The sequence below is a fragment of the Globicephala melas genome, chromosome 16 (assembly GCF_963455315.2).
Source record: "Globicephala melas chromosome 16, mGloMel1.2, whole genome shotgun sequence".
Taxonomy (NCBI): Eukaryota; Metazoa; Chordata; class Mammalia; order Artiodactyla; family Delphinidae; genus Globicephala; species Globicephala melas.
The window spans coordinates 59295041-59321281 of NC_083329.1; the positions used below are offsets into that span (position 1 = coordinate 59295041).

The window sequence follows — 26241 nt, forward strand, 5'->3', positions numbered from 1 at the left end:
GCTCACTTTTCTTTAAATGTATACCAATTTCTTTGGTTATCTTTTTTTTTTTTTTTTTTTGGGTACCTCAGACTTCTCTTTTGGAATTGTTTTCTTCCTCCTTGAAACAAATCCTTAAGAAGCCCTTGCATGTACTTTGTTTGGCTTATTATTCTCTATGCTTCCTGAATCTGAAGTTTCATGTATTCTAATGCTAGAATATTGTCCACCAATATTTCTTTAAATAGTGCCTTTTCCACATTCTCTTGTCTTCTTCTGACACATGCTGTTGTCTTCTGTCTTCTTATTTTTTCTTCCTTGTCTTTTAACTAGAACTTCATATGTATTCCTCCTCTCTGCTGCATCCTGGGTAGTTTATCCCATGGTAATTTATTCAGTTCTCACTTCTTCGTTTATTATTCTCTTTTTTTTTGTGTGTCTAACTTGCTGTTTAACCTGACCAATATGTCTTTATTTCATTGATAATATTTTTAATTTCTGGAAGTTCTATTTCTTCCCCCCACTCAAATCTGCCTGGTCTTTTTAGGGTATCTTACATGTTCATATTTTCTGTTTTTTAAAAAATTCTTTAAACATTTTAATCATAGTTGTTTTGTATTCTTAATCTGATAACACCAACATCTGAAGACTGTCTAATACTGGTTTTTAATAGTTTTTGCTAATTTTGCTCATAGTGGCTTGTTTGATCACGTGCTTTGTGATTTTGGATTGTATGCATTTCTTCAGATTGTGTGTTGGAATATTGCAAAACCTGAGGTGAGGGTGCATTTTGCAGAGTATAAATGTTGCTTCTGCCAGTTGTCCTATTGCATTACCAACCTACGACTACTTTAAGTTAAATTCTTGGCTTTAGTTTTCCAGACCATGGAGATAGCATATGTTTGAAATGAAAACCTCCCTGAAAGCGTGCCTGTGGAGTTCTAAGGGATTGTTTTTCACCTACCTGCAGTGAAGACTGAGAAAAACAAGTTCTTTTGTTGTTTCTCTTTGCCAGCTGACAGAGTTTTTTTTCTAGTTCATTCTCCCATTCAAGATGTAGTTCTTCAAGGGTCTGCTTTGTCACTTTGCATGGGCCTGAGGCTTTATCTCTTGTCCCTTTCTTGGTGGTTAAAAATCAAGCTTCTAGTATTCTGATCTAGTGACTGCCTCCAGAGGAGATGCAGCTTCATCCTCTGCTTACCTCTACAGGTTTCAAGTTCCTTTTTGGTTTTGGCCCTAAGAAATTTGCTTAATTCCTGTGAACTTGGCCATAGTACAAATGGATAATTGTTACATTTAATTCAGCATTTCTAGGTAGGGTCGACCCTTGAACAATGCTGGGGTTAGGGGTGCTGACCCCCCTGAGCAGTTGAAAATCTGCGTGTCTATTTTGACTCTCCCAAAACTTAACTACCAATAGACTACTGCTGACTGGAAGGCTTACTGATAATTTAAACAGTTGATTAACACATATTTTGTATGTTACATGTATTATATACTGTATTTTTTACAATAAAGTAAGCTAGAGAAAAGAAAATGTTATTAATAAAATCGTAAGGAAGAAAAAATACATTTACAGTACATACATGTATTTATTGAAAAAAATCCACGTATAAGTGGACTCATGCAGTTCAAACCCTTGTTGTTCAGGGGTCAACTGTGTTTTATATCAGAAGCAATTCCCTCCCCACCACCCCAGAATATGTGGTCCAGATGTAATTTTCTCTCTGTTGCTTACTTAACATGGTATACACAAAAAACATAAAATACTCAGGCTCTTAAAGTCTCCACTTAACTCACCTGATTTACTGTTTATAAAAATGCAGTGTTATATGGTTGCTATCATTCAGAGTATATTTTTTACATTTATTTCTTTCTATAGTTCTTTCTCTATTTTTCCTTATTCTTATGAAAGTAATGGTAATTGTACAATATTTGAAACAAATAGTCAATAATAAAAAGACAAGTAACCAAATTTTTAAATGGGCAAAAGGATTTGAATAGACATTTTTCCAAAGATGATATACAGATGGCCAATAAACATGTGAAAAGATGCTCAACATCATTTAGGGAAATAAAATTTAAAAACCACGATGAAATACTACATCATACCCACAATGGCTATAATAAAGGTGGACAATAACAAGTACTGGTGAGGATGTAGAGAAATCAGAACCCTCATACATTGCTGGTAGGATTGTAAAAAGGTGCAGCCACTTTAGAAAACAGTTTGGCAGTTTCTGAAAATGTTAAGCATAGAGTTGACATAAGACCCAGCAATTCCACTGCTACATATACTCAAGAGTAATGAAAAAATGTGTCCACAGAAAAACTTGTACATGAATGTTCACAGTAGCATTATTAATAAAAGCCAAAAAAGTGGAAACAACTCAAATGTCCATCAACTGATAAGCAAAATGTAGTCTATCCCAATGGACTAGTATTTGGCAATAAAAAGAACCTTGAAAACATTATGCTGAGTGAAGGAGTCCAGTCACAGAAGACCATATGTTGTGTGGTTCCATTTATGTGAGATAGCCAGAATAGGCAAACCTACAGATACAGAAAGTAGATTAGTGGTGTGTAGGGATAGGGCAGGAAAGGGGAGATGATGGGTAGTGACTGCTTAAGGTTACAGAGTTTCTTTTTGGGGTGATGAAAATGATCTAAAATTAGATTATGGTGATGGTTGTACAACTCTGTGAATATACTAAAAACTATTGGATTCTTTAACTGGGTGAACTTTATGGTATGTAAATTACATACCATTAGTGCTTTTGAAAAGGGTTACTGTAGGGGAAGGGAAGAGGGGAAAGAATCAATTGACAGGTTTGTCTCTCTTCCTGTCCGTTTATCCCTTGCCCAGATTGTTGGTTAAGAGTTAGATATATCTCATATGGTGATTCCCGCTGTGTTGGAAAATTGCGTGCTTCAACTTAATTGATGCTTCATTTTGGTATGATGGCTGATAATTGAAGTCTCGGGTTCTATAGGTCCTACGTTACCTATCAGCTGTGTGATCCTTGCCATGTTTCACTACCTTGTAGGTTGTTCCTTTGTTTATAAACTTAGGATAATTCCTGCTTTTTCTACCTCAGAAGGTTGTTGTGAGGTTCAAATGAGAGGGAGATAGTACTTTGAAAGCTGTGTAGTCCTAAATAAGTATATAATAGTATTAAGATTCCTAAAGTTCTCTGTATTTTGTTTCCATAGGAGTAAAACACAAATCATTTCTAACAGTTGAGGACTGTTTTGAGTTGGGCAAAGTGGCCTACACAGAAGCAGATTATTACCATACAGAACTGTGGATGGAACAAGCACTAAGGCAACTGGATGAAGGCGAGGTTTCTACAATTGATAAAGTCTCTGTTCTAGATTATTTGAGCTATGCAGTGTACCAGCAGGGAGACCTGGATAAAGCACTTTTGCTCACAAAGAAGCTTCTTGAACTAGGTATGTTAATTTGGCCTAATTCAAGGTTAAAGATGTATTGGTCGATATATAGATATACTAATTATAATTATGTGTGACTGTATATATTTGTCATATAGCTTTGGTACTTTTTATTTGTCGCGAGTCAGGAGCTCATCTGTCAGACATACTTTATCTTTCTGTTTATCCTCTAAATAAATGGCAACTGGTCTTTCTCACCTAATAGTACTACAACAGTAGCTGTGTTTCTCTGCTCTGTACTCTTCAGGAATTTCAAAATTGGACCTAACCTAGCTAACTCAGTCAAAAATATTTGTTTACCCTGTTGCCATATTAAATATTGACTGGTGTTCTTTGAAGGAAGTTTTTGGTTTATTGCATTTCATATTCAGAAATAGTGATTTGAAATGTCAACCTAAATAAAAAGGTAAAATGAGGCAAACTCAAAATTGTCAAAAACATGAGTTTAGTAATAGCAGAGGAATTGCATTCAGGACCTGCAAAATGTAGGAAGCTACAGGTGAGTCCGTTGAGGGATTGGGGTAGGCTGTGTTTATGGGCAGGGAATGTAAACAGGGGAAAGTTCAGTTAGAGTCTGTTCAAATCAAAAACAAATGGGGACTAGCGTTGAACATTCCCTAAGCAGATAAAACCAGTCCAGTCATACAAACAAAGCTCAATTCAGCTTACTTTTTTTTTTTTTTTTTTTTTTTTTGATGGTACGCGGGCCTCTCACTGCTGTGGCCTCTCCCGTTGCGGAGCACAGGCTCCGGACGCGCAGGCTCAGCGGCCATGGCTCACGGGCCCAGCCGCTCCGCAGCATATGGGATCTTCCCGGACCGGGGCACGAACCCGTGTCCCCTGCATTGGCAGGCGGACTCTCAACCACTGCGCCACCAGGGAAGCCCTCAGCTTACTTTTAACACCAGCTCAACTTCGGTGATTTCTTGTTCATGCCCCTGGAAACCATAAGCAACATTTCCTAAGATTGATATGAGGCAACCCTTGACCAATTCCCTGTAATTTAAGAAAATTCCAATATTATCAGTTTTCTGAAAATCAGGCATTTATGGGAAATCAGTCTCTCAGTCCTTAAGTTTTGTGGTCCTGAGGGCACATGCATGAGATTTTCCATTTTATATCCTCTGGTTGAAATTCTTTCATAGAAATAAATAGACTGGAAATATATTTGATTGTCATATTCAAATGTTAGGAAAATATGATATCGTATGAAGATTTTACCACTAGTGTTTTGAACAGAGATATAGTATTTCTGTAAGTATGAGCCAGGGGCCACATGCATCAGAATTAACTTGGATACTTGTTAGAAATGAAAATTCCTTGATCTCCATACCAGACCTACTAACTCAGAATCTGTGGTGGAGTTGTATGCTAAAAAAATTCATGTGGTCTTTGGTATATAATGAAGCTTTAAAACTTAAAAAAAATTCTTTTTATGAATAGGTAAATATGTGTATATTAGGAGAGTTGAACAGTTCAAAAACATTGGTCATCTGAAAATAAGCTTTTTTTTTTTTTTTTTTTTTGCGGTATGCGGGCCTCTCACTGCTGTGGCCTCTCCCGTTGTGGAGCACAGGCTCTGGAAGCGCATGCTTAGCGGCCACGGCTCACGGGCCTAGCTGCTCCGCGGCATGTGGGATCTTCCCAGACCGAGGCACGAACCCGTGTCCCCTGCATCGGCAGGCGGACTCTAAACCACTGCGCCCAGGGAAGCCCTGAAAATAAGCTTTTGATAATTAGGTTATTTCTTAGTTGAGTGAATTAATAAATTGAGATATTAATCCAATTACCCTTTTTTCCCCAGTATTTTTTAGTGATATTTTTCCTCCTGACTTAAAAAATACTTCATTCATTGTAGAAAAAAATACAGAATAGTCATCGCTCAGAGCCAATCACTCAGAGATACCCACCAATTTTTTTTGTTTCCTCGTAGTATACCCCCTCCCCCCTTTTCCCTTTCTTTTACAAAAGTAGACTCATATTGTGTGTATCACAACATATATTATGAGCAGTTTCTCAAAGAGGAAGTATTTTACAAATCTAAGGCTAGATTTTTTAAACACTTCAATTAATGTCACAAGTGAAATTTCTGTGTTCTGTTCTGTCTTTTTCATTTGTGTGTGTCTGGTGGTTTGGATTTTTTTTCTCCTGGATGGGTGGAGTAGTCCTCCTTTCCCCTACTAAAAGATAGCTAACAATTATGACTAGCAATTCCAAGGCAGTTAGTGGATTCTGGTTTATTTGAAAATTATATTTTTAGTTTCTCTTTTCCATCTCACTTAGAATTTTGGGACGGAAGTCCACTCAGCCCTCAGAAGTAGACTGTGTTCTGCGTTTATAATGTGTCTGCGGTAAAGGTTGCTTTTGAACTGTATACCTTGTCTTCCTCATGGTCATTACATTTCAATCTCAGAAAAATCTTTTCCATTGCTTCAAATAAGTGTAATAAGTAATACTTTAAAATTCATTTGACATCAAAGCTGATTAGTAACTTCTCACATGGAACATTCTCAAAGTAGAAGCGGTAATTGCTACTTTGAAATAAATGGCTGATTCCATCTCCAGAACTCTTTTTGTAGAGGGTGAATATATGTCTTGATGTGCTTTGGGCAGTACAGGTTTATACCTATTGTTTTGGTATAATAATTTTCATTAGTGCCTCCTTTCACTCTCAAAAGCATCCTGGTTTGGAAGGTAAATTTATATATTCCTCAATTTGTATATTGTTGTATTCTGATGCTTGAACAACTGTAAGCTTACTCATAGACATGCTTTCTTTCTTTTCTAATAGATCCTGAACATCAGAGAGCTAATGGTAACTTAAAATATTTTGAGTATATAATGGCTAAAGAAAAAGATGCCAATAAGTCTGCTTCAGATGACCAATCTGATCAGAAAACCACACCGAAGAAAAAAGGGGTTGCTGCGGATTACCTGCCAGAGAGACAGAAGTACGAAATGCTGTGCCGTGGGGAGGGTATCAAAATGGTAAAGTGGAAAAGCCAATTGTGTGTGTGTGGAAGTGGATGTGTGTGCGTGTTTGTACATAGTTCTAGAGAGATTCAGAATTCTTTTATTTTTAAAATTTGTGATAAAAATCAGAATTATTGATAAAGTATTACAGTATGCCACATCACTTTATTATAGGTGTCACACTTGGTATGCTCCAACCCTTAGTAAAATAGCTTTAAAACAAAACTTGTGAATCATATACCATTACAGTGCGTTTTTGGTAATTATTACCCTTTTCATAGATTAAAACAGGCTTTTTAAGGTGAAGAATCAGATAATTTTTTTTTTTTTTTTTTTTTTTTTTTTTGCGGTCCACTGGCCTCTCACCGTTGTGGCCTCTCCCGTTGCAGAGCACAGGCTCCGGACACGCAGGCTCAGCGGCCATGGCTCACGGGCCCAGCCGCTCCGCGGGACATGGGATCTTCCCGGACCGGGACACGAACCCGTGTCCCCTGCATCGGCAGGCGGACTCTCAACCACTGCGCCACCAGGGAAGCCCTTTGTGCATTTTTAATATTTCTTAAATAGACAAAAACATTTCACTAGGCAATCCTGTCAAGGTTGACTAGGAGCAGAACCAAAAGAGATCACTGTATAGATAAATCCACTGTTTCATAGGGTGGTTTAGAATGGTATATTATTTCTATTTAAGATTGCTGAAATCTCTTTTGCATTAAGATATAAGAAAAAACTTTATCACTTCCCTTAAATTATCTAATTCTTGGGCTTCCCTGGTGGCGCAGTGGTTGAGAGTCCGCCTGCCGAAGCAGGGGACACGGGTTCGTGCCTCGGTCCGGGAAGATCCCACATCCCGCGGCGCGGCTAGGCCTGTGAGCCATGGCCGCTGAGCCTGCGCGTCCGGAGCCTTTGCTCCGCGACGGGAGAGGCCACAACGGTGAGAGGCCCGCATACCACAAAAAAAAAAAAAATGCACAAAGACTTTAAACAGATTTTGGCTTTAACAGTTATTCTTTAAAATACTAAAACATGTCTATAAATATCTCTTTGTTTATTGTATATCTATATTTATGTATTCGTACTCAGATTACCAGTGCTTCAGGATACTTAATAGGTAATAGGCCAAAAATAATAAAGTTCAAGCGTGGGGAACATAGTTTTTGTTCAGCTTTAGGACTTTTCAGATCCTTTTTATGATAATATGCATTATGGATAGGATATACTTTGTTTCTCAACATTAATTGATCATGGAATCCTTATTTAAGGAATATCATGTGGTACTAGTGTTCAGCTGAATGCGGGCATACGTAGAAGGAGTTAGTGAATTTTTGAAGTGAGTACTTTTAAGTGAAAACATTTGAATAGTGTTTACCTTTTTCTCTACTACTGATAAACTGAAGCTGGGTTTTACGTTTTTATGTTGATGACTTCCTGGTATTTGATGACTCACTGTTGACAGCCTAACCTGTAACAGCAAATAAGTAGATCATATTTATGTTGACATTTTTGATAAGTTTGTGGATTCCCAGAAGAACATGTTTACTTTCGCTTTGGGAGCTAATAAGTAAATACAAATTAGACTCATGAAACATTTTTTTAAAATTTCACATCTAAATATTTTAGTGTGTCTTTTAAAGATAAGGACTCTTAAAAAATAACCACAATACCATTATCATGGTATTTCCAGTATCACAGTATTCATAGTAGTTCCATAATATCATCAAATATCTAGTCAGTGTTCAGATTTCCAATAGTAAGCAGATATTTTTTATTGCCCTTAGAATCTCTTAAAGAAGAGAGCAAAATAGAACTACAGATATAAAAACAGAAGTCTGTTAATTTGCCAGTTTGTTGATGTAACACACACACGTCAACTCTGCCCCAGGTCAAAGGAGCATCCTTTTTCTCAGAATAGTTAAATTCATCTCATCATCATATAAAAAGCTTATTTGATATAAAACCTTGGATTTGATTCTAGGTAAATAAAGTACAAGAATAAACATGAATCATTATTTGTTTTTGTGTAGTTAATAATTAAAACCAAAACTAATATTATTCCTACCTCATAATATGAAATACTTGTTTAATCAAGAGAAGAATCAGCAATGGAATAACTTATTTAGTTAATATAATACATAGATGATTGAAAGGAACCTTTATTTGTTTTGTTGACCACTCTGTCTTTAATACCTGCTAGTAAAAGCACCTGGCTTCTTTGTTTAATAACTTATTTTCTCTTTTTCAGAGCTACCCATTTTCTTCTTTACTTTAAAAAAAAAAATCCCTTAAATTTTTTTAAAATTGGGAGGTATTTAGGAAAACCTGGTTAGGTTTTGTTTTGTTTTCTTTTTTTTTTTTCTTTTAGACACTTTCTGAGTGCTTCCCGGTTACCTTGTGAAGTTTGGAGCAGTGCTGGCCATTCATTTCATATTTCTATAAATATTTTATTATTTCTTTCATATTTACAATGCCTGAACTTTATTTTGATGAGAGGAGTTAAAGAGAAACCTCACCTTTTAAAAATTTAAGGCCTACCATCTCTTCCAGAAAATAATCATTAATAAAACTTTTAAAATCCTGAAGGTCCCATTTGATGCAGAATATTTGCAGGGTACTGTTTCTTTTGTGTGTTCTTCCTCAGATACTCTGTGTATACACTAGCATGATTATTGTTTCTTATCTTCATAGGAACAAGCATCAAAAATATTATTACTCTAATATATTTATAATATTTTTAACTTTATGTTTAGACTCCTCGGAGACAGAAAAAACTCTTTTGCCGCTACCATGATGGAAACCGGAATCCTAAATTTATTCTGGCTCCAGCCAAACAGGAGGATGAGTGGGACAAGCCTCGTATTATTCGCTTCCATGATATTATTTCTGATGCAGAAATTGAAATTGTTAAAGATCTAGCAAAACCAAGGGTAAATAATTTTTTTCTTTTTTTCTCTCCTCAATTTACTCTACTGGCGTTTCAGTTTTTTCCTTTGCAAGATTATAAAAATATAATTGACATGGCAATAAGCCCATAGATAGTTTTAGATATTGTTGTTGCAAACTAATGGCATTAACTAAGCTCTGTACCAGTTGTTCTCTGTTATCAACACAAATAACATACCTTGCAACTGGGTTTTAAGCACTTATTTATGAAAATCATAGATGAGATTTTTATTCACACTTGAAAAATTTGTGTTTCAGTACCTTCCTGAAAAAGTTTTCTATGTACTTTGGAGCCCTTTAATCTCAGAGACTAATCAAAGACCAACTTTTTATATCTTCTATAGTTTTATCTGAAATAATACTTGAAGTACTTTTATTCCTGTTTAGGTACATTATTACTAGAAGGATATAGCTGGGTACAAACATCTTGCTAATCTGAAATAAGGACATCATAGTTTTCTGACTTCAACCCACGTCATTTATCTTAATAAGAAAAACAATTTATTGTAAACACAATCCTATAAACTTAGTGTTTAGCATAGAAATTCTTCTTTTGTGGGGGTGTGAGAAAGACTGCCCTTTATGCTCTTGCCTTCCATCAGCTTGTTCTTAAGATCTGTTTGGTCTTATTGATAGTAAAATACAAACCGCCATCATTTTCATAAAGGGATTGTTAAATAAACACTAGGAATATTTTTGCTCAATTATTACACAGGAGTTGGCAAATTTTTCTGTAAAGGTCCAGATAGTGAATATTTTTTATGTTTTGCAGGCTGTATAGCCTGTTATATAACTACTCACCCCTGCTGTTGCAGTGCAAAAGCAGCCATAGAAAATACATAAATGAACGTGGCTATATTCCAATGAAAGTTTATTTCTAAAAGCAGGTGGCTGGATGAATTTGGCTCATGGACCACAGTTTGCTGTTCCATGTTATATCATAAAAGTTGAGTTGTCTGGATATCTGTACTGTAGAATAAACTTGAAGTCAGAATTGTTGTTGTTGTTGTTGTTAAGTTTTACTACTTTTCCAAATGGGTACTTTTTGTTTTTTACTAAAGATTACATTTTAAATGGAAAGGACGAGTCTAATATGTATGGATGTTGTCCAAGGGAGTTCTTATAAATCTCTTAAGCAGAATGCCACTTATAATCACATCATATTCTGTCATTCTCTTTTGGATTTTAGTTCACTGTTTGTGGTCAGTAAACCAAAATTACCTTGGTAGAATATTTATTAGGAGTTCATTTCAGCTTGGAGATCAAGTCTTATATTTCTGGGTTTGGAGGCCTCAATCTTCAAAGTGGATGCCTCAGTTGGATTATTTGATCAAGTAATTCAATGGCAATAAAAATTTTATACTCTTTTGTTAACATCTGAATCATCCTTCATTTTTAGAAAAAAGTTTAAAATCATTATCTTGGCTGTCATCTCTTTCTGTTTCTTAACATTTATGAGTTCTTTTCATCTGTCTTTGTGCTCATCCAAGATTATTTCACTGTTTATGTGAAATATATGAGTAAATATCTTGCAGGAAGAAAAGATGACCTTGAAACAAATTTTGAACATTATCTTTGCAAACATTTCCATCACCGAAAAAATTAAAAAGTTTGGAATGGATTATTAACTGCAAATAGCCATTCTTATAACTATAAATGAGACTTCAAATTTTAGAAATTTCTTTTCCTCACTTCACGTCCTCTGACCATTGAAAGAAATTTAATTTCCAGTCTCTTTTGTTTGTGTACCCTCCATTCACACAAAACAAAAACAAAAAATTTTAAAGAACTTTTAAAAATGTAAAATATTTAAAAATCAACAGGCTTTCAAGGCTAAACACAGGTGACTGGAAGTCTATGGAATTATTTTCTCTTTTTAGCCTCCTTTGTAAAAAAAAAATCCCAGAATTCTGACTGATTGGATAAATGTGATTCTTTTTTTTTTTTTTTTTTTATAATGCAACTATTTTGATGGTTGGCTTCACAGCTGAGGCGAGCCACCATTTCAAACCCAATAACAGGAGACTTGGAGACGGTACATTACAGAATTAGCAAAAGGTAAGAGATGTGTATGCTGCATATTTTGCCCTCTAATGAGTGTTTTGTACATCCTACAGGAATTATTCATTTAAGGGAAGTAGGTCATTTTCAGTCTCCAGTCAAGTCACCACCTATTTTTACGCATGGATAAACTGCTTTGTGTTTCACAGGTCTTTCCCTTTAACTAGAAGTTCTGTTTTTAATATTTAATTGGTCTGTTATTTTTAGGGAATTAATATGCTTTGCATCGCTCTTCAGGTTAGGAATCAGATATCCAGGAAATGGCTTTTATACTTGTTTTCTTTTTCCTTTTTCTTGCCAAAGAGGGGGGGAAAGAAAGCAGCAGCCTGGATTAATCTGGGAGTAGTCTTTGTTTATGTAGTTCTCTCATATTCATAAATGCTGTGGTGAATTCACATCATTCTTCATGATGATTGTATTGGCATTTGTTCATGCATCTTATAAAATAACATTGTCATTTTGGAGTAATCTATTTCTCCTGTTGGAGTTTTTATTTTAAAAAACTTGCTGACTTAAAAGCTGGCAATGGAAAGAACAGAGTTATGCTTCAGATCTCAGTCTTTCAAATGCTATTACTTCTGAGTTTAGTTGCCTTTTACTTCACCAGAGAGATTTAACAACAGTTATAGCTTGGTGAGAGTTTTAAAAAATGAATTTAAAGAGACCACTAATTATTCTTTTGTCAAATAATTTAAAGAACATTAAACTTCTAGATCTGAGAAAGCACCTGTGAAACCCAGTGCTATAAAAAATTTACATAGAGCTTCAAATGATTTTTAAAAAAAAAAGTGAAAGGACAATCTACAACAAAAATCTGTCAACCCATTTTCTCTTGATTTGCAAGTGGCTTTTCTTATTGCCACGTTTCTAAATGTTTTTGCTGATTCGAAACCATTACCTACCATCCATACCAATCTGAACCCTTCCAATCACCTGTGGCTTGGCAAAACAAAATAAAACAAAAGCCCCAAATTGCCTGCTACGTGAGTAAGTCCTTGTCCTTTCTCTTTTTTTGTAGCTGAGCCGAGCTACAGTACATGACCCTGAGACTGGAAAATTGACCACAGCACAGTACAGAGTATCTAAGAGGTAAGGGAGTAATGGGAAGAATTTTAGTCATATTTGGACTATTTTCTTTCTTGAGAATCTAATTTTCATAAAACCCATCATATGATTTCTAAGAACTAGGGTATTAGGCATAGGTATTTGATGACACCCGTGCCTGACTTTTCATGATGGACGTGGTTATGGGGCAGTTAATAGAAATTACTAGATTTTAAAATGCCTGCTGAGATATCCCAAACCCTACCTGATAAGTGAAGCTGTGTTCTCATATTAAAGTAAGGGAAGTTCCCAAAGAGTCTTCATTGAACAAGGCCTAATTTGGTCTCTGTAGTAAAGCAGGGGTTGAAAAATCTCTGGGTTACTCAGTAGGTAGTGAGAAAATGAATGCCTTGAAGGATTACCTAACAAATCCTCTGCAAGTCAGTTGGTTTCAAATTCTTTGCTTTTAACAATATTTAAGAGAATCTCCTTAAGTTATTGGCTGATAGATCACTGAAATAATTTTTAATAAAAGGTCACTATGTAACTTATTAGTGTATATAACATATAGGAGCTTACAAAATAAGTGACATTATTTCAACAGAACTCCTTTTCCATCTACTTATTTACATAAAGTTTTCTCAGCTCTCATAAAAATGAAAATAGAAGTATCATTGAGCTGAATTCCGTCTCATTGTAGCAATATTTATTCACAGATACAATACCTAATTGAAAATAACAGAATAAGCTTTTATCCATTAATTAGGAATCTTTTAATATATTTTCACTTTTTATATTTGATGATGATTGTTTAATCATGTTCTTTAATGTATACTAATTATAATTGTAATAACCCATTCTAGGAGACTTTTTTTTTTTTAACACTTAGGGCTTTATGTTATAGGAAATTTATATTTTTATCAGTTTACATAAATATTTTTCTTGTAGAGAAGTATAATGTGATGAATAAAAGACTTTTGGTCATAGAAATATATCACTCTAGGGCAGGGCTTCTCAACCTCAACACTATTGACATTTTGTATCAGATGATTGTTGTTTGTTGACTGACCTGAGCCTCATAGGATGTTTAGCAGCATCTCTAGTGCCCACTGGATGCCAGAAGCACCCATCATCCCAGTTGTGACAATCAAAAATGTCTTCAGACATTGCCAAATGTACCCTGGCAGGCAAAATTCCCACCACCATGCCTGGGAACTCCACCTCTCTACCCCTGTTGAGAATCACTGTTTTAATATAAAAATGGAATGAAAATGCAAGTTCAAGGAAAAAAAGAATAGAATAATGTAAAATTTCCAAGTTTTTAAAAAATGCTTCATTAATGTATATTTTTTAAAGTGGATGATGGTGGGCATAAAATCATTATGGTATTTAGAGTCCACTGGATACATAAAACAAGTAATCATTTTTCAGAAATTACCACTGTTTTCAGTATGACAGAATTAAATCCTTTGAAACTCTTACGATGAAAAATTTCATTTGTCAACTAAAAATTGTGCAAAGGAGTACATAGATTTTAACAACTGTCTTAGGCACTCAAACAAAAAAAGTTAACATTGTTGCTATGAGTCATAGCAAAAGTACTATAAAGGCTAGACAGAATGCATTGATTTCATTTTCTTAATTACTGTTTTTAGGCAAAGCTTTATGTCCTTCACATATTAACCTCCAGCATCCCCACACACATATTCTGGTCTCCTAACTGTTTGCCCTATACCACTACCTGTCCCCTTGCCCCTAATCACATTCCTATAATGTGATTTTGATTTTAGTAACACTAATACAAGGTAAGGATTTGCAGTAACTAATTTGGATAGACATGTTGAGCCATGGTTTATAATGCTCCTGTGCATAGTAATTAACCCTCGTTTTGAATAAGCTAATTTTCCATTTTACAGAACCTTATTCATGTCTAAAAAAATGAAGCCGTTATCTATTTTTAATAAAATAACTAAATCCATTGTATATTTTATCAGAGATTACATGATGCTAGGCATTTTTACTGTCATAAACCTAGTAAGTATCTAAATTTTCCAGATTTTGCTGTTTTTAGGAATCATTTAAAACAAAATTTTATGAACTTAATGTTCTAGAAATCATTTTTGGAAATTTTCTATATAAACAATAGACCTTTTGACAAAATATTCAGCTGACAGAGTCATTGGGCTTTTACCAACAAGTCAAAATAAATTACTCTCAGAAAGGTGGTCTACAAACATTTTTTCTCTCTTAGGAACTAAATACCTCTAAATATTTTGAACTTATTTTTTAAATATTATAATTTTATAGCTCTGAGAAGCAATTTTATTGGATTTTTGAGAAAGGCCCAACCATGCTTCATATTATTTATAATAGCAGAAGATATTTAGCCAGTAGCATTAGAAGCATTAGAAGACTGAGTAACACTACAATAAATTCACCCAGGCTTGGCAAAGTATGCAGTGTGGGTGTGTGTTTGTGTTCAAAACAACATAGTAAAAAGAAGAGTTCCACAGCACAGTGATTTTCATCTTTGCTCTTAAGGAAAATTGTTCATCAGCCCTTTTAAAAATAAAATATATATTTTGAGAGAGAGCTCTTAACTGTTAAAGAAGGAATTTGCTCCATAAAATATCTAATACATTTCATATTTTAACAAATTAAAAGTTTCTACTGTTTTGGAAATTTAATAGCTATGTCAAGACATTTTCTACCCATCACTGTAAATCTGAATTTTGAAGATTTTACAAGTGTAATAAATGAGTGTTTTCTGTTTCCTTCATATTTTATGCCTCTGAAGAAGGCATCTCAAACGCAAAATAGCAGAAAGAGTTTATGTGTACTGATGTCAGTTAATGTGATCCCTTTTACTCTGGGAACATCTGTATTTTGAAAGGGTCAGAAGGGAATTTCAAATATCTGTATTTTGAGAAATTTCTTAAGTGATTGCATCATCATCTGTGGAAGTAAAAATATGTTCCAGTGTTCTAGCAAATAGAATTTTCCTTGGGCAAAGTATGTGTGGAAATTCATTACTGTTTAAAAACATAAAGTTTTTATTTACTTTATTGACTGTCTGTGAACTTCTGGCAAATCATTTTTTGTCTTTTCCAATATTTAAAAAAAAAATTTACTACGACTTGTTAATGGAGAAGCTAATAATTTTGACTAAATCAAAGAAATGGAATTTTAGTTTTTGAGAGGTAAACATTCAGTTATATGCTCTGAGAAGACAGTTTAGTTATTTGAGCTTATAAGTCCAATTAAAGCAACATAAATAATGAGATATGCAAATAAACAGTCTACTTAGTGTGATAGAAAAAGCTTCTTTGATTCTGGTGGAATCAGAATCACTTCTTGGAAGTGATTTCATTTTTTTTACTTTCAAGTACATATTTCCTACAGTATGATATTTTATTATGCTTAAGATTTAATTTACCCCATGTTAAGGAGCAAATACAGTGTAAACATATATTAATATTTTTACAATATAGAGATCAATGCAAATAGCTTTGTTTTTTTTAATTTAATTCTATTTTTTATACAGCAGGTTCTTATTAGTTATCTATTTTATACATATTAGTGTATAGATGTCAATCCCAATCTCCCAATTCATCCCACTGCCATCCCACCCCCACGCAAATAGCTTTGAATGATAATCAGATTTTTTTTAAGTGTAATAATTTTTTTTAATGAATAATTTTAAAATAATTTATTTTTGGCTGTGTAGGGTCTTTGTTGCTGCACACAGGCTTTTCTCTAGTTGTGGTGAACAGGGTCTACTTTTTGTTGCGGTGCGCGGGCTTCTCATTGCGGTGGCTTCTCTTGTGGAGCATGGGCTCTAAGCGCGCGGGCTTCAGTAATTGTGACACGCGAGCTCAGTAGTTGTGGCTTGTAGGCTCTGGAGCGCAGGCTCACTAGTTGTGGTGCACAGGCTTAGTTGCTCAGTGGCATGTGGGATCTTCCCAGACCAGGGCTGGAACCCGCGTCCCCTGCATTGGCAGGTGGATTCTTTTTTTTTTTTTTTTTTTTTTGTGGTACGCGGGCCTCTCACTGTTGTGGCCTCTCCCGTTGCGGAGCACAGGCTCTGGACACGCAGGCCAGGTGGCCATGGCTCACGGGGCCCAGCTGCTCTGCGGCATGTGGGATCTTCCCGGACCGGGGCACGAACCCGTGTCCCCTGCATTGGCAGGTGGACACTCAACCACTGCGCCACCAGGGAAGCCTGGCAGGTGGATTCTTAACCACTGTGCCACCAGGGAAGTCCAAATTGGCATAACTTTTAACAACAGCATTGCCTTCTGTTGGGTAGAACAGTGGTTCTCAGATTGAGATAACTGAAATGGATAGATCTATAGTGTTGTATAATTGTCCCACTAAGAACCAAAGGGACTGGATAAATTCCCAGTGTGGATGATTAACCTTTCTTTGTTAACTATTAAGCACTTAGAGGAGAATTATTGAAAGTTTTGCCCTCTGTAATTGGCACTTTGGGCCCTGAATTATCTTTTGCCTTTGCAAAAAATCACATAGTGGCATTCAAATTATATTAATCATATTTCCTTTGGAGGTTTTATAACAATCTTCAAAACCTCCAAAATGGTGTCTGTTTGCTTGAGCATGCCTTCCTTAGTATTAGAAATATAGTCATGCAGTGTGAGAATGTTTCTCCTTATTTAAATAAAGCATTCCAGTGATATTTTTAAAAGCATATATTAAAAGAATAATAAAGATTTTTTAACAGTAGAAATTCATTAGAAATGAAAAAAACATATTGCAGTGTTACTCTGCATGTACAACGTAGCTCTCAGGTTCCTGTCATTAAGAACAAAAGAAATATATTTTGGGTTATCTAGTTATTAATGGAAAAAAAGGACACATATATAAAATTATCTGGAGAAAGAATTCTGTTTTTTTCCTGGCACTAAATTATGTTTTGTGGAAAAAACACTGTAAAACTTAGTTGACATTTGCAATTATAATTTTACAAAAGATAAAGAATGTTGTTCAAATGATTTTTTTTCCTGTTATAGTAAATATTATAACTTTACATTCTAACTCAGTTAAAGCACTGAGTACTAGAAGAAAGAATGTTGATTTCCGATTACTTAATTTAATGTAGGAGTAAGACTTCCAGATCCTAAAGAATAGACAGTTAACATATTACAGTATCATTGTCTCCACTGAATTTTTAGCAGTGTTAAAACAACTCAGAGCTAATTTCTTCAACTACCCGGTAGGTCTACAATAATGTTGTTGAAGACAGATTAGCAGTAATGCTTTAAGGGTGGGATCTAGATGAATAAAATGTTTTAAACATATGGAGTTCCCCAGCTTAGGAAAATCTTAGTATATTTTGGAGAGGTTTTCATGTAAAAGTCAAATTAAGTGAAATAACTTCCTATGTAGAACTCATTTTCCTCTCTAATGACTATGGCAGAACCACAGTTAAGATAAGTTTATATTTAAGCTGCAGTTATCAATGACTTTCTCTCATCTGAGGCTTAACTGCTAAGCCTCAAACCTTCTATTGAGATCATTTGTGATATAACAAGAAGTGCAGATCAAAACTTTTTTTAAAAAGTTAAAAAATTAAAATATTTTTGCCTCTAAGATTGGCAAAGATTGAAAAGATTGATACTGGCAAGGATTTTATGAAATGGGCACTCTCATAAACAGTTGATAGAAGCATAAATCACTGAAACTTTTTTGGAGGGCAATTTGACATTTATCAAAATGTAAAAGTCGGGGCTTCCCTGGTGGCGCAGTGGTTGAGAGTCCGCCTGCCGATGCGGGGAATGCGGGTTCGTGCCCCGGTCCGGGAGGATCCCACATGCCGCGGAGCGGCTGGGGGCCTGTGAGCCGTGGCCGCTGGGCCTGCGCGTCCGGAGCCTGTGCTCCGCAGCGGGAGAGGCCACAGCAGTGAGAGGCCCGCATACCGGAAAAAAAAAAAAAATGTAAAAGTCATCTAGCAGTTCCACATCTAGGAATTTGTCCTACAGAGATATTCCCATAAGTATGCAAAGATATACAGAAATTTCTGTTACAATATTGTTTGTACTAGAGAAAAATTAGAAACAACCTTATTTAACCAGTGCTTTATTGACTGACCTTCGTGGTCATTTTGAAATTAAAGGTATTTTATTTTAAAAAGAAAAGCAGTAGTTTAAAAAACAATGAGGAATGGAAATGTAAAGTGTTACAGTTGCTTTGGAAAACAGGCTGGCAGTTCCTCACAAAGTCAAACATAGTATTATGATATGATGCAGAAATTCCACTTCTAGGTATATACCCCCAAAAATTGAAAGAAGGGACTCAAACAGATTACTTGTACACCCATGTTCATAACAGCATTATTCACAGTAGTCAACAGGTGGAGGCAACCCACGTATCCATTAATAGATGAATGGTTAAACAAAATGTGGTATAAACAAATTATGGACTATATTCAGCCTTAAAAAGGAATGAAATTCTGATACATGCTATATGACATGGATGAACTTTGAGGACATTATACTAAGTGAAATAAGCCAGGTACAAAAGGACAAATATGGTATGATTCTACTTACGGGGGTACCTAGAATAGGCAAATTCATACAGACAAAAAGTGTATTAGAGGTTACCAGGGGCTGGGAGGAGAGGGAAATGGCACATTATTATTTAATGGGTACAGAGTTTCAGTTTGGGATGAAGAAAAAGTTTTGGAAATAGATAGTGGTGATGGTTGTGTGACCTTGTGAGTGTACTTAACACCACTGAATTGTACACTTAAAAATGGTTAAAGTGGTTAATTTTATGTGTATTTTACCATATTTTAAAAAATGGTTAAAGTAGTTAATTTTATGTTGTGTATTGTTTAACCACAGTAATTTTTTAAAAATGAGGCAGTGCTATGTGTATTGACTAGGAAAGATGTCAGAAGTATTTTCAGGGGGAGAAAGTGTATGTGTATATTATGGTGAAAGATTGAAGGGTGGATTCTTTTTTTTTTTAATTCTCTCTGTATGTTTGTTTATACACGGGGGAAACTGTTGAGAGGATACATATCTATTTGTTAATACTGTTTACCTGTGAGGAGTGGGACTAGGAAAGGAACTTCATACACTTTTATACTGTTCGAAAATTTTAAAATTTTGTTTAATTTTATTTTTGGCTGCGTTGGGTCTTAGTTGCGGCACGTGGAGTCTCTCGTTGCAGCGCGGGGCCTCTTCGTTGTGTCGTGTGGGTTTCTCTCTAGTTGTGGTGCATGGGCACCAGAGCATGCAGGCTCAATAGTTGTTGCGCACGGGCTTTCTAGTTGTGGTGTGTGGGCTCCAGAGAGCGTGGGTTCTGTATTTGAGGCACGCGGGCTTCTCTGTAGTTGTGGTGCGCAGGCTCAGTAGTTGGAGTGTGCTGGCTTAGTTGCCCCACGGCATGTGGGATCTTAGTTTTCCGACCAGGGGTTGAACCTGTGTCCCCAGCATTGGAAGGTGGATTCTTAACCACTGTGGCACCCTGTTTGAAATTTTTATAATAAGTATTTCTTTAAAAAATAGCTTTATTGATTCACCCATTTGAAGTGTACAAGTCAGTCATTTTTAGTATATGCAGAGACTTGTGCATCCATCACCACAATTAATTTTAGAACATTTTCATTATACTCCTTAGCCATAACCACTTAATCCATAATCCTCTCCCTGCCCCAGCCCTGGGCAACCACTAAGCTGCTTTCTGTCATTATGGATTTGCCTCTTCTGGATATTTTTTATATACTACACGGACTTTTAGTGTCTGGCTTCTCACTTGGCATGTTTTCAAGGTATGGCTGAACAACATTCTTTTGTATGGATATGCCACCTTGTATCTATCTTATCTGTTGATAGATATTTGGGTTATTTCTACTTTTTTGGCTATTATGAATAATGCTGTTCTGAAATTCATGTCTTTTGAGGCACAAACGTTTTATTTTGATGATGTCCTGTTTATTTTTGTTGTTGCTGCTTGTACTTTTGAGGTCATAGCTAAACCGTATGCCAATTTTTTTTCTAAAAGTTTTGTAATGTTAGCTTATATATTTAGGTCTTTAATCCCTTCTGAGTTAATTTTTTTATTATGGTGTGAGGTAGGGGTCCATCTTCTTTGTTTTGCATATGGTTATCCAGTGTCCCTGAACCATTTGTTGAATATAACAAGCATTTCTTGCTTCCATAATTTTAAAACTATAAAAGTAAAAGATTGGAATGATAATTTGCTAAAATGGCAAAAGTAAATGTGTTCTTGATAACAGGAGACTTCAGTCTGAAGAGTTAGTAAGCAAGGAAAAGATTAAAGATAGAAAGGGAGGCAATAACTGCTGGAGTAAGGCCTATGGAAAAGGTAGATTCAAAAGCATAGATAGATGCTCTAGCCTCTGAAAGGCTGAAGGACAATGCTTCTACCAAAGTACAAGAGAAAAATGTAAGAATAGATGCTTAAGTATTGGTGGTAGCAGAGAAGAAAGTTGAAGATGTCAGAAGACCAGGTTCTCTTGGGTGATAGGTTCCAGGATGAAATAGGAACAGTTATTTTATCAAGATGTATTTAGTTTGAAACTTTATTAGAACACTTGCCAATCTTGTGTTGCAGTTATCTATAAAAATCAAGTCAGTAGTTGGTTGCTTATAAAATTCAAAAATCTATGAAATTGTTGCCAGGCAAAAAAGGTACATTGACATACGAGATTAGTTCTACCAGGAACTTGGTCAGAATTGGAAGAAATAAGTTCTTAGTGTGTTTATCAGCTACATCCTTTATAACAATAAAATTCTTGGATCCTTCCTATTTCTGTGACATAGAGGAATTCTACTTGGCCAATCCCTATAAATTTGCATGAGATCATCAGACAGATACTTATGGTAAAGTAAAATAAATCTTGGATTAGTTCTAAGACATCTTCAGGATTCATTCATTCAGCAAATATTTATTGAGCATCTACTGTGTGCCAGGCACTATGGATATAGTGGTGAGCAAAACCAGGCAGAATTTATATGTATTTGGAACTAGTAGTTGAATGAAGATGTCTTACCTTAATCAAATAACAAATTAATGTACAATTGTTATAAATGCCACAAAGGAAGGATATGTAGTACTATAAAAACATATTGGAGTGGCTGCCTTCTCCACTTCCAGGTGCATGGAGGTAGCGTCTCCCTGATGTGCTTCAGGTTGCAGGTAGTTGCCAACCCTGAGATTAACGGAGGGCTGTGAGACGCCCACGATCGTTCTGCAGGCACAGGTGCCACTACTCTCCCACCTCCCAATATAGGGTGATTCTCATAGTAGCATCCAGTAGCTGCCCACCAAAGTCACCGTGATCCATTAGATATTAAAGGTACCACTTGATTAGTTTTGTGAAGAACAATTTCTTTACATCAAAGAAAACATTGAGTATCTTAACAAAGAGACAAAGATACTTCTTTCCTCTTGGAAAGAAGAGGAGTGCCAGCAGGACCTCAAAATTTTTAATATTTATTTATTTATTTTGGCTGTGCTGGGTCTTAGTTGCAGCATGTGGGATCTTTAGTTTGCAGCATGTGGGATCTTTAGTTGCGGCATGCGCGCTTCTTAGTTGCAGTATGCAGACTCTTAGTTGCTTCATGTGGACTTCTTAGTTGTGGCATGCAAACTCTTAGTTGCAGCATGCATGCGGGATCTAGTTCCCCAACCAGGGATCGAACCTGGGCCCCCGGCATTGGGAGTGTGGAGTCTTACCCACTGGACCATCAGGGAAGTCCCAGGACCTCAGTCTTTTGGGGAAACAGGCTGAAGAGGATTCCCATGGGGTTGGGGTATTCTGATCCCTACAGCATCTGGGAAATGGAGTGGATGACGCAAAATAGATGGTCCGTGCTGTGGTAGATAATGTGTGCTGGCAAATGTCTCTGGACCAAAAGACCTTGGTACTGAAATAACTTCAGGGCTACGTGGCGTGGCGGGCAGCATTCACAGCTGGGTGCATGAAAGTAGCATTCTTTGAAGATGTAGCTCCAGCAGTTAGGAAATGGAGAAGCTTGAATGAACGTGTATATCTATTTTGGGCAGTGTACAGAGGAAGATATTGGTGAGTTGTCAGTGTTACTTTGATACCAATATTGGGCAAAGTGGAGAATGAGTTGCTGAATGATTACAAACAGTATTGAGTGCTTGGTCAGCAATGTCCTGTTTATGATAAGATTACACCTCGAGGCTAGTGCTACTGAGGAAGTGGATATGTATGTAGCTGTGGTGATAAGACATGACAGTGTGGGATTAACACATGATGAAAAGACTAGAGCTTCATCAAATCCTTCAGCAAATTGTACTTGCCCTTCTCAGCCTAGAAAAGGATTTCTAAGGAAGACAAACTGTTCCTCGTAGTTTCCCTGTTGTCTAGCTTTATTTTAATGGTAAAAGTGACTTACTTTAAAACATGTATATGTATACACACAAATATGTATGCAAATATGTGTGTGCTCAAATTACCTTTCACAGGTACATGAGTGGAAAAACTCAGTTCGGTGAAATGAAAACTTACTCTATTATATGTAAAAATTGTTTGAAACCACAACACTAACCCTTATTGAAGGCAAAGTGTAGATATTAGAAGAAATGACTAAAATACAGATCAAATGTGTCAGGTATCAGGTCATGCACCAAAATGGAAAGCTAGTTTTGAGAAGTTATTCAGAAGCCTTGCTGTTTTAAAAGCTGGAAGTGTTTCAAAGGCTTATTCCTAATAATAATTAATTGCCCCCGTTTAATTGTGAGGGAATAAAATTTAGATCACAAGAGTTGCATTTCACAATATTTGCCTAACTATATACAAAAGACAAAGATATTTGCTTGTTCTCCAAAAGAGGGCAACATTAGAAAGAAAACTCACTTCAGTTTTGAACAATTGAATGTATATTACTTAAGAAGAAGATCTTTAAATCAGTGCACCTTTTCTGTGGTACAGCAAACAATTGCTTTACCAGTGAAAAGGTGCATTGATTTAACAGCCAAAAAAGAGATATAGTTCTTAGTATTTCATGAAACAGCCCTAATCCTGTCAGTTGTTTTCATTATAGATTTTATAGTTGCCTTTCTGACCACTTCTTAGCAGTCTGAGAAAATATACTGTTATTTACTATCAAAAAAAAAACAATTTTACGGAAATCAGTCCATCAGATCAAGAGGAATCCTAATGCATTTTCCTCTGAAAGGGATGTGAGAAATGTAAATTTTGTAACAGTATTATTTATCTTCCTTTACTTATAATAGCATGTCATGTCAATTTCATGTGATTAGTTAAAAACTTTTCCCTCTTACTGTTCCAAAAACAAAACAAAACAAAAACCTGGTCTGGCACAGGGAGGAGTCAAGGAAGGCTTCTCTGAAGAAGAGACAACTAAAATGATAATCCAAAGCCTTAAATTTGCAAAGTTAAGCAGAAGAATACTCTGGGTAGAGATGAGCATGTGCACTAGCCTTAGGACAAGAAGAAACATTGTTGAATAAGTGCTGCTGGGGCACTGGGAGAAAGACAAAATACAGTGTGAGAGGCTGTCAGGGAGACCAGGATGGAACATCCAGAGAGACTAAAGGAATACCTGGAGAATGAATGAGTCAGGAGGAGAGTTTCAAGAAGGATGAACATTCTGAAATGTTACTAAAAGAGCAAATACTATGAGAATGGGAAAATCTTGTTAGATTTAGGAGCATAGTAGGGTTATGGGTGAGATATTAGCAAGAGCAGTTTTGATGGAGTGATGGGGACTAAAGCTAAATTGGAATGGATTGAGAAGTGAGGAGTCAGTGAAAAGGTTGACTTGAAGATGGAGGAGAAAGAAATTGGTGGCTGGAGAGAGAAAGAATTGAGGGAAAGAATTTAAAATTTTTGCTTATTTATTTAATGGGAAAGTCTTAAGCCCTGTTAAAAGCTGTGGGAGGAATTATTGAGAAGAGATGTTGATTATATGAGAGAGAGAAGGGCTCATCAATGATTTATGGTTCCTAAAATGGCAGGAGATAATAGAATCTAAGGCAGAGGATTGGCCTTAGATAATGGAGAGAAATTTCCTCTTGGAACTGGAATGAACTAGAATGAACTATGTATAAGGAAAAGATTGTATGGTTTCTATTTTATCTGTGACATAGGAGATATGTAATCCACTGAGTGAAGGAGTCTGAGGTGGGTTGGGGTTCAGAATAGAGGCGAGAGTAAGGCCCATTTGGAGTTAGTGTTCATGATTGTTTTGTTTTGTTGTTTTTGGCTGTCTTGGGTCTCGTTGCCGCTCGTGGGCTTTCTCTAGTTGCTTTGAGCCGGGGCTGCTCTTCATTGTGGTGTGCGGGCTTCTCATTGCAGTGGCTTCTCTTGGTGTGGAGCACGGGCTTCAGTAATTGGAGCCCGCAGGTTCAGTAGTTGTGGTTCGCGGGCTATAGAGCGCAGGCTCAGTAGCTGTGGTGCACAGGGCTTAGTTGCTCCACGGCATGTGGGATCTTCCTGGACCAGGGCTTGAACCCGTGTCCCCTGCATTGGCAGGCGGATTCTTTTTTATTTTTTTTTTTAATTTTATTTTATTTATTTACTTTTGGCTGCATTGGGTCTTTTTTGCTGTGTGTGGGCTTTCTTTAGTTTCAGCGAGCAGGGGCTACTCTTCATTGTGGTGCTTTGGCTTCTCATTGTGGTGGCTTCTCTTGTTGCGGAGCTCAGGCTCTAGGCGCGCGGGCTTCAGTAGTTGTGGCACACTGGCTCAGTAGTTGTGGCTCACAGGCTGTAGAGCACAGGCTCAGTAGCTGCGGCGCATGGGCTTAGTTGTTCCACAGCATGTGGGATCTTCCCGGACCAGGGCTTGAACCCATGACCCCTGCATTGGCAGGCAGATTCCTAACCACTGCGCCACCAGGGAAGCCCGGCAGGCGGATTCTTAACCACTGTGCCACCAAGGAGGTCCCAGTGTTCATGAATTTTTAGTGGAACATATCTGCCCTATCTCATGACTTTTTCCAATACGATTTGGTGTTATAGGTATAAGCTTGGAGAAAAGAAATTCATCAGGCTTGTGTTTTTTTGCCAGACAGGTGAGTTTAGGCTTTTAGTCAAGGATGCTGTTGAGGGAATTCTCTGGCGGTCCAGTGGTTAGGACTCCACGCTTCCACTGCAGGGGGCACGGGTTCGATCCCTGGTTGGGGAACGAAGATCCTGCAAGCTGCATGACGTGGCTCCCCCCCCCCCCGCAAAAAAAGAATACTGTTGAAATGATGGACCAAAGCTTGATGAGAGAAGTGAAGAAAGAAAAAGTCTAATAGACTGGGAAAAAGCATATGTAAAGGAGAGAGCTGAATTTTGCTGTGCCATGTTATTGAGCTATAGTTCCCATACCATAAAATTACCCTTTAAAGTATACAGTTCAGTGGTTTTTAGTCTTTTTTAGCTTTGCAGTCATCACCATTATCTAATTCCAGAACATTTTCACCACCCCAAAAGAAAATCCTGTACCCATTAAGAGTCATTCCTTAATAGTGCCTTCTCGTGGCAACCACTAATCTACTTTCTGTATTGATTTGCCTGTTCTGGACATTTCATATTAATGGAATCATAATGTGTGACCTTTTGTATCTGACTTATCTTTCTTAACATAATGGTTTCAAGGTTCATCCGTGTGGTGGCATGTATCATTACTTCCTTTTCATGACACAATAATCTGTCTTATGGATATATCACATTTTTTGTATCTGTCAGTTGATGGACATTTGTATTATTTCCACTTTTTGGCCATTATTAATAATGCTACTATGAATACTTATGTACAAGTT

General features: G+C 36.4%; 1 protein-coding gene and 1 pseudogene across 5 annotated transcripts in view; both read left to right on the plus strand.

Annotated features, from left to right (window-relative positions):
- The window catches only part of P4HA1 (prolyl 4-hydroxylase subunit alpha 1), a 93075-nt gene that overhangs the window by 48141 nt on the left and 18693 nt on the right, over nt 1–26241 (plus strand). For 4 of the 5 annotated variants that reach the window (XM_030862571.3, XM_060286098.2, XM_060286099.2 and 1 more), the window contains exons 6-9: nt 3193–3432; nt 6224–6420; nt 9153–9329; nt 11333–11403. In XM_030862571.3, coding sequence (XP_030718431.1) covers nt 3193–3432; nt 6224–6420; nt 9153–9329; nt 11333–11403 — 685 coding nt within the window. Of the gene's footprint in view, nt 1–3192; nt 3433–6223; nt 6421–9152; nt 9330–11332; nt 11404–12424; nt 12496–26241 lie in introns of all 5 variants that reach the window. The other variant, XM_030862570.3, reaches the window with a different exon arrangement.
- Nucleotides 22305–22784, plus strand: LOC132593660 (enolase-phosphatase E1 pseudogene; annotated as a pseudogene).